This window comes from Diorhabda sublineata, chromosome 10 (genome assembly GCF_026230105.1).
Source record: "Diorhabda sublineata isolate icDioSubl1.1 chromosome 10, icDioSubl1.1, whole genome shotgun sequence".
In the NCBI taxonomy this organism is placed as follows: Eukaryota; Metazoa; Arthropoda; class Insecta; order Coleoptera; family Chrysomelidae; genus Diorhabda; species Diorhabda sublineata.
In genome coordinates this window covers 15,863,695-15,876,359 of record NC_079483.1, presented here as the reverse complement: position 1 = coordinate 15,876,359, position 12,665 = coordinate 15,863,695, and the positions used below count along the sequence as shown (strand labels likewise).

Genomic DNA, 12,665 nt, shown 5'->3' with positions numbered 1-12,665 from the left:
GGTTTTTAATCGATTTCGCTTTGAAAATTTGCAAAACTGTTGTAGACAACAAAGATTAAAAATAAAAACCTGTTCAACATTTCATTTATGAAAGCAACATTACTTTTCGGTCTTTCTTTGAATTAATAGAATCACAAATAGGTAAAATTATGAAATAGGCTCGGCAATTTCGCTCATCGACAAGGATTTGGTGCCTAGTTATCACTAAAAGCAGTAACGAATTTAAAAGAAATCACAAAAATGTGAATCATCTAGTTAACGATGTATTACTACACGTTGAGTTTCCAAATATCGTTAAACTAATCCTATTCATTCTAAGTTTTCTTTCAATCAATCTCATGTTGATGCGATCAGTGATTAACAAGTTGAGAGGTTCACCAGAATATTAAGTAGCTTCAAGGCCGTTGCGTTGGGTAATACTTGGCGGTTAATATCGGAGTTTATAACGAGATGCTTCATACCAAAAATGAGTTCTGTGTTTAAATTATTTGATTGAGTTTTATTGCATTTGTAATACAAATCAACTAGATTAATGTGTAAAATGTAGTTATATTTGGTTCCTTTAATTTTACGAAGGGATACTACTTAAGTTTTGTCATAGACAAAAGAAATACAAATATTTATAATTGGAAATGGATTTATTGTTTTTTTTTTCATTTATTTATTCTCCATTCCGAATGAAATACCTCCAAAAGATGCGATTCCAATGCATTAACCGCTTTTTCAGGTTGACATCACAATTTATTTTTGATCTGCGGGAATAAGAAGGAATCATGGGGTGCTAAACAAGGACTGTACGGCGGATGAGCCATCAAATCGATGTTTTGACTGTTTTAGTTTGTAATGATGTGTGAGGGGTCGTATTGTCGTGATGGACAATGATTCGTCTTCGGAGATTGGTTGCTGGTGTACCGTTTCTCCAGTTATTTCGAAATAAATGAACCATTTGCTTCGAAGTCCTCCGCGCGCGAACGTTTTTATTAGATTTGCTTCTCCTTGAAAGATCCATAGATACTATTGTTCTTTGGATGCGGTTTCATATGAATGATCCATGATTTGTGTCGCCGGTCACGATTTTATATACATCTGTTGAAGCACCTCCATTGAATTTTTTTAGCATTTCTTTGCTCCAATCGACACAAGCTCTTTTTTGAGCGATTGTAAAATTATTCGGTATCCAACGCGAGCAATCTTCTTGACATCCAAATCTTCATGTAATATTGAATGTATGCGGGTGGAACTAATGTCCAAGCATGCCTCAATCTCCAGGTATATCGCATGACGATCTTGCAATATCACTTTACGTAGAGCATCGATGTTTTTTGGCATAACAGCCGATTGGGGACGACCGAAACACGCTGATTCGAGATGGTGCTTCATCACCAAAAGTTGAAGCAGGTGCTGAGGACGTTGTCCATTAAAAATGTCAAGTTTTATGATACAATGTTAGATTTGACATATTCACATCAGTGTTGCCATATCTGAAAACTTAAGTAGCAACCCTCGTATCAGTTTATCGTATTTTCACCGTACACTATGAAACATTTTTAAAAAAGTCACTGTTTCGTACAGTATTTTTAGAAAATTAAATTTGCATTTCGAAACAAAACTACTAAGAAATTTTAATATTGACCACATCAGAAAAATGACTTTAATTCTCTTGTCTATCATTTTATTCTTATATATAATAACGTTTCTTAAATTTTCATTAATATGTACTCACTTTATGTTTATTTTTTTTGCCACTACTCCGTTTTTTTGGTGATTTTCTCAAGCTCGACTTAAAATTCCCCTTTTTCGGCAGTTTCACTATCCAAGAAGGAGGTACTATACTATTGCAATGAACACCTGTAATCAAATAAAAATCTATAAATAGAATTGATAGAATAGATATATAAACTATAATTTTATACAAATTACAAATATCAATTCCCCAAGTATGACAATGTTTGTATCGGACGACTATGTTTTATATCTACACCAAATTATCGATTGATAATAACATAGTGCGAGATTCCAGCTTTTAGCCTTCGAGGAACCACTGGGATATGACTTGCACTTCAGCAGCTGAGATTATTTTGTACGTGCTGCTCATCAGAGTTTTCCTTCGTTCCCTTGCAATCGATATTAATGTTAAAAATTTCAGTAGTCATGCTGGGATATCAAAAATGTTTGTTTTGCCGTTTTATGTTTCTACTTATTTCGTTTACCACAGTACTAGCTAGAAAATATAAATCGGGACGATTGGAAATTTATAATCAAGTTGCGTTTGCAACCAAATGGCGAGATATAGATTATTCTGGTGAAAAATTGTCATGGTACGGACAGGGCAATTGTCAAAGAAGGTAAAACTGACAATAGAGTTGATGTTGCTTGTCCTACTTTCATAGCAATTTATAACAAAATAATGATTGCTATGCACCCCGTAGATCAAATGAATTTTGTCTATTATATTGATCGAAAGCCATCCAAATGGTGGATGATCATTTTCTACCGTTGCTTAAGATATTTGTGATTAACAGTTGAATAATATACAATGATTTGCGTCGAACTCCAAAGAAACTAGCCTTGTTAGAGTTTGTGTTCTCTTTTAGAAGATCTAATTGGATAAGAAATAAAGTTCACTTCAGTCAAACTGAAAAAATAACGCAGAACCACAACCATATGCAATGCGATATGAAATTATGTAAATTTTGCTTTGCCTTTTATCACATTTTCGATTTTTTTTTCTGAACAACTTACTTCCACATTATAAGACATGAAACCTCATTTATTCCTCGTTAAAAATTCCCTTAGTAGCATATATTTTTTTTTAAAGTGATCTTGTTCAAAATATTCGATCATATTTTATTGTAACACAAAAATCTACCTCAAATAATCTCAGAACACGAAAAAATGGGTGCCAAAGAGTTAATTATAAGGAAACAAAAGATTGGGGACCGAATAATGTAAGATTAAGATGCAGTTCGTTGAAAACGAATGTGGATCAGACATTTGCACGATATCAGTAATAAACAACGTTCTGTGTGATTGTATTTCACGTTGGGATGAGTTCGAGTGACAGATATTCACGTGAAGAATTGTCACAACAAAGCCTTGAAAGGAACAAAATTGGCAGAATACCAGATGTGATAAAAAATTAGATTGCAGTCTTGAGAGGCTATGATTGTGAGTGTGAAAAGTGAAAATCTGTTTGGAGAAGAGACTGAAAAGGAGGTGATGAAAATAAGGTCGTTTCTGTACATGTGAATATTTGATTTCCATTTGTCAGCTCATTGTGTTGTATCAAAGATATTTTAAGGTTATTTTAATTCATTAAATATCGAACTTTTTCATAATTTGGGGCTAAAATAGCCAGCCAAATACCAGAAGAGTATATTCGACATTTTATGTTTATCAATTCGCTTCCGCAAATTCCAAAGATGTTTCTCTAAGTTCAAATGTGGTAATTTTATTCTCTTGGGCTCTTATGAGATCAACAACACTAGACAATCACATGCCAAGGGCAGGAGTAGAAAAAAATCCATAGAGAATCAAAAAACATTATTGGTTATTAATCCAAAAAGATTGAAAGCAAATTGGAAAAATAAGTAGACAAAATGTTAGGATCCCTCTTAGTATCTCAAAAGAAACCGTCGTATGCAACGTATTGGTACCATTCCACCATATAGAACCGTTTTTTAATCACTTTAACAATGGAGTTGAAAAATGGGTTCTATATTATATTTCAAAAAGAAAAATGTAGTGTAAACAACTCAAAGATACACGGAGATTGCAAGAGGTCGATATAGCACACTCGGATTCCAATTTATTTCGATTGGTACAACATTTTCGTGGTGCTAAAAATTTGGTTAATGTCCGAACTACCATTTCGAGAGACTTTACTCGAGAGCCAATTGCTTTTTATCGGTCAGAAGTGGGAAATTCGCACACTAGATGGCAAAATGTTGTTAATAACGAAGGTAATTACATTATTGATTGAAAATGGATGCTTGTTTAAAATTAATCCGTTGGAATTTAATTTAAAACAATAACTATAATTTCCGGTTCCCCTATGTAGTTTTAACTAAAAAAGTGCTTCGTTTGGAAAATATCGCTCAAAGCTGAAAATGGGAAAATCTACGAGGTTAACGTTGAAAATATTATTTATTCCATAAATGTTTTACTCTGCATGAAACGGGTACTCCCCTGAGGTAGTCGCTTAACCGGCTCTCTATGCAATTTATTCTCTAACAGCAGCATAATAGGAACTGATTCAAAGGGTTTTACAGGTTTACGACGGTTCGTTAAACGGTTACAGGGATATATTTTCAATTTAGAATCGAGCAGATAACCGTAATTTTCAATACTGCTGCATTTTTGTTGAAAATTAATCGATACAGTTTGAAAATACTGCTTCAAACAACTCCGATTTAAGTTGCTTCTATTTTGAATATAGTAAAATAAAAAGTCGAAACGTTTTGTAGCATGCAAACAATTTAGATTTAGATACATTTAATAAAAAATTGAGACGGTATTTTTATGTCAGTTGTTAGCCATCATCTTGTATATAAAACTAGGTTTCGCTCAAATGCGAAATTTCTTGTCGAAGTTCGATGATACGAAGTGATTCCTCGATAACCATTTTGGTGTTGAGATTTTTATGTTTTAAACCACACTCTAATGTAACATACCAAAATGTTTCTAAAATAAAAACGAAAGAGAAGAGTCAAATGAAAAAGTAACAAAATCAACTTATTTCCCCAAAACAAATTAAAATAATTATAACATGCATATAATACCAATATTTTGATAAAGAAAAACCACCTATTTTACAAACAAATCACTCAAGGTTGAATCAATTTTCTAATTAAAGAGCACTAGATGGATCTGTCAGTAAAAAATGGATACGAGGGGCGCTACTGAAGTTTTGAGATAGACAAATATTTATAATTGGATATGGTTTCATTGTCCATTAAGATTAGTACACTTTTGTATGTATTTGAACCAATTGTCGAAGCAGTTCATCCATTCCGATTGAGGTATCTTGAAAACATGTGATGTGAAAGCATGAACTGCTTCTTCAGGTGTAGAAAAACGTTGGGTTTTGACTATTGAAACACTTTTTTGTTTGAACTGATGTATGAGAGCTCGTGTTGTCGTAGTGGAGAATGAATCGTCTTCTGCGATTGGTTTTTTCAAAATCTTCTGGCAAACAAATGCTGTTGTATGATTCAGAAATGACCGTCCTACTTTAATGTAATGGAGTTGTGGCGACATGTCCAGTTGTTTCGAGAAGGCAGGTGTCAATTTGCTTTGATGTGCTTTGTGCGCATGAAAGACCTATACACTCGATTATTATTTGGAGTCTGGCTCATATATAGAGAGCCATTGTCAAATTATGATGTATCCTTGGTGAACAAATTTTTTTAAGGGCAAATATTTATGCAATAATGAATGTATACCAGTTGAACTAATGCCCAAGTATACCACAATCTCACTGTATATCACATGACGATCTTGCAATATCAGTTTACGTACAGCATCTATGTTTTTTTTGGCACAAAAGGCGATTTTGAGCGCCCTTCACGAAATTTATCCTGTAGCGAAGCGCGACAACGATTAAATTCGAAAAACCACGGTGACTCGAGCTGGTTCTTCACACCAAAAGTCGGAACGAGTTGATCTACACTTTATTGTTGATTTAAACCATGACGAAAATAATAGAAAATCATCGTGTGAAAATGTCATTATTTTCATTTTTTGAACAAGACGATGTTTCAACTATCTATGAACAACTCAAATAGCATTCGTATGATAACACGTTCATTATCAAAAATGTTAAAACTTTATGATTGCAATTTCAAATTTGACATATTCTAATTAGTGTTGCCATATCTCAAAATTTAAGTATCAAGCTGGAAAATTTGACACAAAACTTATTGCTGGTATACATTGTACAGATGATTTATTATCGTGTTTTTATGTTTTTCTGATTATATATAGTGTTAGTTTTTGTTAATTTTCCAAAATTCCTATCAATGTATGTTGTGTATAATATTTCTAATCTATTATTGTGATGTATTTGTTCCCAAATTTGATGTTTGAATAGATGGCTGTTGGCTATAAACAATAATAAATTTAGGCATCTATTATGAAGTTCATGTACTAAGATTTATTGAAATTAGCTAATCATTTAATGTAAATGTATATATGATAAGTTTTTTCAGGTCATTGTTATAATATTGTCTATATTTCACTTGAGTAAGGAACTGGTACAACAACTTTTCCATCCCAATACGATTGCAATTAATAAATTCCCAAATTTTTCAATAATTTCATTTTTTGTGCTACTGAATCTTGAAAATATGCTATTTTCGGAAATATTATAAACAAATATTTGAAAATTGATCATTTATGAGGTAGCAGTATGAAATACTTTATTTGAATTACGTGCCATTAATAAAATTTGAATTTGCAAATATTTTATGAGGGATGTCATATTAATAGTTCAGGTTTATATGCCGAGTAGGCGTCATTTTTGTTAAAGCAAATAACATCCATCCATCTAAATATAGCTGATAGTGTACCCATCATTATTAACAGTTGTATTCAAATTAGATTTTTTATTTAATGCTTCAGTCGGCGATATCAACGAATAAGTAAAATTAATACATTTGTTTTGGGAATTAGATTTTAAGGGCTTCTTTGAAACTCACTCATGGTATATCAGTTCTGCGGTCGAAATTAGTAAGAATAGATAAAATATACCAAAATTACTTTATTGTCGACTATAAACTTCAAGGAAGGAAATTATCTCTTATAAAGAGGAACGTGGCAAATGCGCAAGAATAACGTCTACAATGTTTAATTAAAGATATCCACACGGTAATTTCACTCATAAATATATCTTGGATATTAAGTTTGGTTAAACTACTAACGTTGCTAACAAAGAGGAAATATTTGCCGTGCTTTGGATTGAACAGCACAAATAGAAGTTTTAAACACCCACACAACTTCGAAATGTGGCAAGCCAAGATAGTACAGGAAGCAAAGACAAAAAAATGCCAGAAGAAAAATTTCACACATTTTCTTAATAACTAGCATTTTCACGAAAAACCTGTTTACCAAAAAAGTTCTTTAGATGTATGTTTGTTTGACATTAGACAAGTCGTTTTTATGTTAGGTTATGTCTTATGAGTTGGAAATGAGAAAAAGCATTCATAATGTAATGTTTTTCGTATTTATTTACACTCTTTCTGTTCGTTGGGTGAATTAATAAACAGTCTCTTACGTTCTCAATTTATTTACACACTATACAATACACTAAACTGATAATAATTCACTTATCACTATCACTTAAGTAATTTATTTAAACTCTTTTCGTTCTGTTCACTATGGCTATTTATTTAAAACTAACTGCGTTCACACAAATCGTTTATATGTCTAAATAAAATTCTACAAAGTTCTAGAACAAAAAGAAATGAATAAATAGACTTTCCTAGAAGAAATACTGTAAATAAGCCCCCCTGCTATTAAAAAAATTATATACAAATAAACATCAAACAAGTTCCGCCATTTATAAAAAATGTGAAAGATGCCTCCCAAAAAACGCCGCGAGATTTTGCCGAATTTTTAGAAGCTGGATAGGGCCGGCCTAGGGAACCATTTTGCGAACTTGTTCTGAACAAAAATTTGGTTGGACAGATCGCTAAGCAAAGCAATTCGTATTTTTCACAAACAAAATATTTCATGCGCGAAACGCCTACCGTGCTATAGTCGAAAATGAAGAAGGAACACCTCCCAGATAGTGAAAAACCAAGAATTTTTACCCATGAAAGAACAGAAAGACTGGTAAGAAGAGCAAAAGACATAACCTACTTCAATGAGTACCGCATCGTAGTAATTAGTCATAAATGCTCGAAAATATGGAAAAATACGTGTTCTAAATATACCTCAAACTAATTAACACGGATACCAAGATGAAGCGAATGACAGTCATTGTTATTGACAATGTAAAATACTTCTCACTTGCCAATTTGGAATTTTTGGTATTCATGCGCCGATTCCTTCTGGATGATTTGATTAAATTTCATGCATGTAAAATGTCTACACTGAAGTAGCTTTTTAAAGACGATTTCTACAAATAATTGTTTTTACCAGAATATTTTGCATCAGCTGATTGCGAATCCTAGCTCAGAACAATGTTTTGATCAGAGCTTCCGAATGTCACGTTACGTTTTCAGTGAAAATGTATCACTAGATCACTATAGCGCTAAATGCTGTGAAATCAGATGAGCTAGTGCGTAAAGATCGTGGATCAACTTCGCTTTGATCTATTATGTAGCCAAGATTGTATATGTCAGTCAGGCAACAAAATGAGTGACTTATCTGAAGATTCTACGACTTACCTCTCCTGATTTCAAGAAGTGCGAATGTATGTATCGTGATTTTTGTCGATGGACAGCCTTTTACTCACAGAGAAGGCACTCAGCTGTTTCCTTTGGTACATAGCAGAAGCTACCTGAGCTGTCGAGAGTTTCTCCGATGTTAATCAGATGGAAATCGATGGGATAGTATCTATTGAGCATACTAGTAACCTAGAGTGCATTCTCATAAATGCATTCTCATACACATACTAGATGGTGGATCAGCTTCGCTTTGATCTATTATGTACCCAGAATTGTAAATGTATTGTCACGACTTACCTCTCCTGATTTTAAGAAGTGCGAATGTATGTATCGTGATTTTTGTCGATGGACAGCTTCCTACTCGCAAAGGAGGTGCTCAGCTGTTTCCTTTGGTACATAGCAGAAGCTACCAGAGCTGTCGAAAGTTTCTCCGATGTTAATCAGATGGAAATCGATGGGATAGTGTCTATTGAACATACTGGTAACCCAGAGTGCATTCTCATACACATACTAGATGGTGGATCAGCTTCGCTTTGATCTATTATGTACCCAGAATTGTAAATGTATTGTCAGATAACAAAGTCTGAGGGCTCCACGACTTACCTCTCCTGATTTCAAGAAGTGCGAATGTATGTATCGTGATTTTTGTCAATGGACTCACAGAGGAGGCACTCAGCTGTTTCCTTTGGTACCTGAAGCTACCTGAGCTGTCGAGAGTCTTTTGGAAATATATGAAAGGTTGTAATCCTTTGGAAGGAAATCAATATCAATGCGGTGTGTGTTCGGTTTGTTGAATTCTAGTTAGTTCAGAGTGCATTTTCATACTAGCATTGACTGTATTACATTTTGCATATATATTTGCTTCACCGACAACCATATCATCAAAATCGAATTTATTTTACTTACTGGCTATAAAACTTGATCCAGCTGTAGCCGTATAAATCTTCCTTAATTCGAAGCAGTGAAGTTTACTACTTTAAGAACCAAGTACAAAGAATGCAGAACAAGAAAGTTTCAGTTAAATGATAATGTAATAACATTCTATGAGGTAGAAATCCATATCAACAATACCCTATCGACTTATTTATAAAATGAACCCATAAAATGAGTTTTACTGCTAACATAACATAAAACTTGAACAACATGAGCAAGAGTATTTATATCGATATAAATTTCACCAACGATGTTCTCCTAAAAATACGCTAAAAGTTGATGTATAGTAGCCTATTGTGAAATGTGATACGGCTGCAGTTTCTTTTACTACTCATGAAATTGTTTCATGGAAATACAATCTGATTTAAAAAATCAATACCATCATAAAAAAGGTTATTACTGAAAACGATTTGAGAAAGTATTTCATTGGTGCAGCGGACGTTATTTATTTATTTTTGAAAGTTAGATTTAGTGAAAAATGTGAATTGTATGATTTACGTTTACAAGAAAGGAAGCTAATTATTTGTAACTATCAGACAGAAAAAGACCGAAATTTATTGTTGCCGACAGTAATTGAATTAATTACGTGCGTTTGGTGAAGCAGTTTGTTTGTTGTGAGGACAAATCGAATTTTCTTACGGTCTGATAATGGAAATTGCACCAATCAGGTGGTTGATGTAAGTATTTATGGGTCATGTTCGTATATTTCTCACCATTATGGCAAATAAGATGAGAATGGATCAAATTTAACAAGTTGTTTAATTTCATTTTGTCTCTTAAGGTAAATTTATACATACAGATTTAAAATCGGTATAACAAAAAAATTCATATGCATTTCTAGTTTTAATCAATATAAGGTAGACAAATGCGGGTTTTATTTTTCAAAAATTACATCGTCCAAATGTTGGCCGTTACATCGGACACATTCTTGGAACCTGGCTTCGATATTTCTTGCCACTCGCTGGAGAAGCGCCGCCGAAATGCCATTGACTTCGCGAACAATAATTTCTCTTAGTTGAGAGATTGTTGCCGGGTTTGTTTCGTACACTTGACAATTTTCGTAGAAATAGGGTCCAATTATTCCTCTGCTTGACAACGCACACCAAACCGTCACTTTGGGACTGTGAAGTGGCTGTTGATGTTTTAAGCGGGGACTTTGTCCTTTATAGTACCAATAACGACAATTTTGCTTGTTTCCACTTCCATTCAAATAAAAATGGGCCTTATTCCTCCAAAAGATAGTGTTCACTGAGCGAAATCGCTCCAGCATTGTCTCACGTTTTTACTCATTTTGTTATCATTAGGGTTAAGCGCTTGCACAATTTGAATTCCAAATGGATGAAATTTATGATCATTCTTCAATATTTCGTGCATTATAGTTTTTGGAAACCACAAGGCAGCCGCTCTCTTGCAAACGGATTGACGCGGATTATCGCGCAAACTTGTCGCGACGAGTTCATTCGTTTTCGACGTCCTGCTGGTTGTTCGGAACAAGCAAACGATAGCAAACGCACGTTATTCACCTGTCCACTGCGACATCGCGACTAATTAACCAGCACGAATAAAAATTTTTTTATTGTTCACAGTAATAATTTGGATTATCGCGTCTGGGGATAGTTTTTGTTTCTTCAATTTTTCCACATTTTTTATCAACTCTCAACGTACTTAAAAAACTGGTGGCGTTTAATTTGATATTAATTGTTCATCCCATCTGAGCACCAGTTATTTAGGAGGATATATTGAAAAATTCTTAGCCAACTACAGAACGAAACCAAATTTCAATGTCAAAATATTTTATTACTCAACATATTCTCCTCTTAATTGGATACAATTTTACAGCGAACCTGCAACGTCTCTAGACCTTTCAAAAAAATGTTTGTTCTTGCTCTGCAAACCAGACGTCCACGATTTCATTACCTTCTCGTTGGAAGAATATTCACGACCTTTTTTTCAGTTGAGGAAAGATATGATAGTCGGACGGAGCCAAATCTGGTGAATAAGGGGGTGTTCTAGTAATTCAAACCCCAAATCACGAATTTTTTTCATAACAATATGAGATTTGTGTACAGTGGCGTTGTCCTGCAAAAACAGGAGGTCAGGTGAAGTTAGGTGGACTTTAGGACTTTGGCTATTAATGATAATATATCTCGTTATGGAACTAGATATGTCACGAATGTATCCAATACAAACTGATGATTATTTGTAGGTGTAAATAAATGATTATTGTTAGAAATTGATTTGTGTCATTACATTAGTCGTAACTAATTATAGTTAATGTTAGAGAGGATTGGATGGGGGGTGTTAAATGATAGTCTAAATGTTCAAAATTTCAAGCAAATCGGGCGTATGCAACCTAAACTAAATAATTACCGAACTTTCTGTTAGAAACGCCGTCCTGTATATTTCCATTTGTTATTTCAGTACTGGAATTTTGTGCTATAGTAGAGATTAACATCATGTCTCGCCTATATATTTAACGATTTACTTCAACCCTACTTCAATGGAGCACCCTCTAAAACCTTCCAAAATTACATAGTAATTTAACAAGGGTCACTGCGTCCGACAGATCTGACGCCCACATAGATATAGCGTGCGTAGGTATCTGTTACTTTCAACGGATTTTGTTGTGTATCTGACAGCAAATAACAAAACTGTTATTCCGTTTACCTCAAAACAACAGAACATGATATTTTATTTTTTATTTAAATTTTCACAATAAGGTTATGTTACGCGAAGTGAAAACCTAAAGATATATAAGGTTTAAGTAGGTAGCAGATGCTTACCTTGCGGATACATTCAACAAGGCTTATATTCGTTCCATTTTAGAGTTTGGGTGTACATTTTATGGGGCACGAATCTTTCAGTCATTGATCGTATACAATATAATGCCTTATAGTACAGGCAAATTAGGCGTTTGTTCTAAAACCTCAAATTGAATTGGGCGGTTTTGATTTTTTAAATTCTGAAAGGTTTTTGGGATATTGAGTAAGCTTAGCAACTCTTTACAAAATTACCGGCACGGATTTTCGAAAATTTGGAACTAAAAAAAATTTTTGAAACGCGAATAACTCGAAAACTATGAGGACTTCGAAAAAAACTGCCGTAACAAAAAATTTAGAGTACAAAATTCTCTACAAAAAAGTATATTATAATTCGAAAAAAGTGCTGGAGTAGAAAATGTACAGCAAAAATCTCAAAATTTTCACCGTAAAATGGGTTCATGTACTCAAAAACATTTTGAATTGCTGATAACTCAAAAAATATGAGGATTTCGACACAAATTGCCGTAACAAAAAATTTAGAGTATAAAATTCTTTACAAAAAAGGTTTTTTATAAAATGG

At 33.6% G+C, this 12,665-nt stretch overlaps 1 protein-coding gene across 6 annotated transcripts in view; it reads right to left on the bottom strand.

The window, feature by feature from the left end:
* The window catches only part of LOC130449353 (eye-specific diacylglycerol kinase), a 260,920-nt gene that overhangs the window by 67,962 nt on the left and 180,293 nt on the right, over positions 1-12,665 (bottom strand). For all 6 annotated transcript variants that reach the window (XR_008910435.1, XR_008910436.1, XM_056787124.1 and 3 more), the window contains one exon: positions 1,724-1,848. Coding sequence is in view for 4 of the 6 variants with exons in the window: in XM_056787124.1 (XP_056643102.1) it covers positions 1,724-1,848 (125 nt within the window). In the remaining 2 variants the exon portion in view is untranslated. The remainder of the gene's footprint in view (positions 1-1,723; positions 1,849-12,665) is intronic.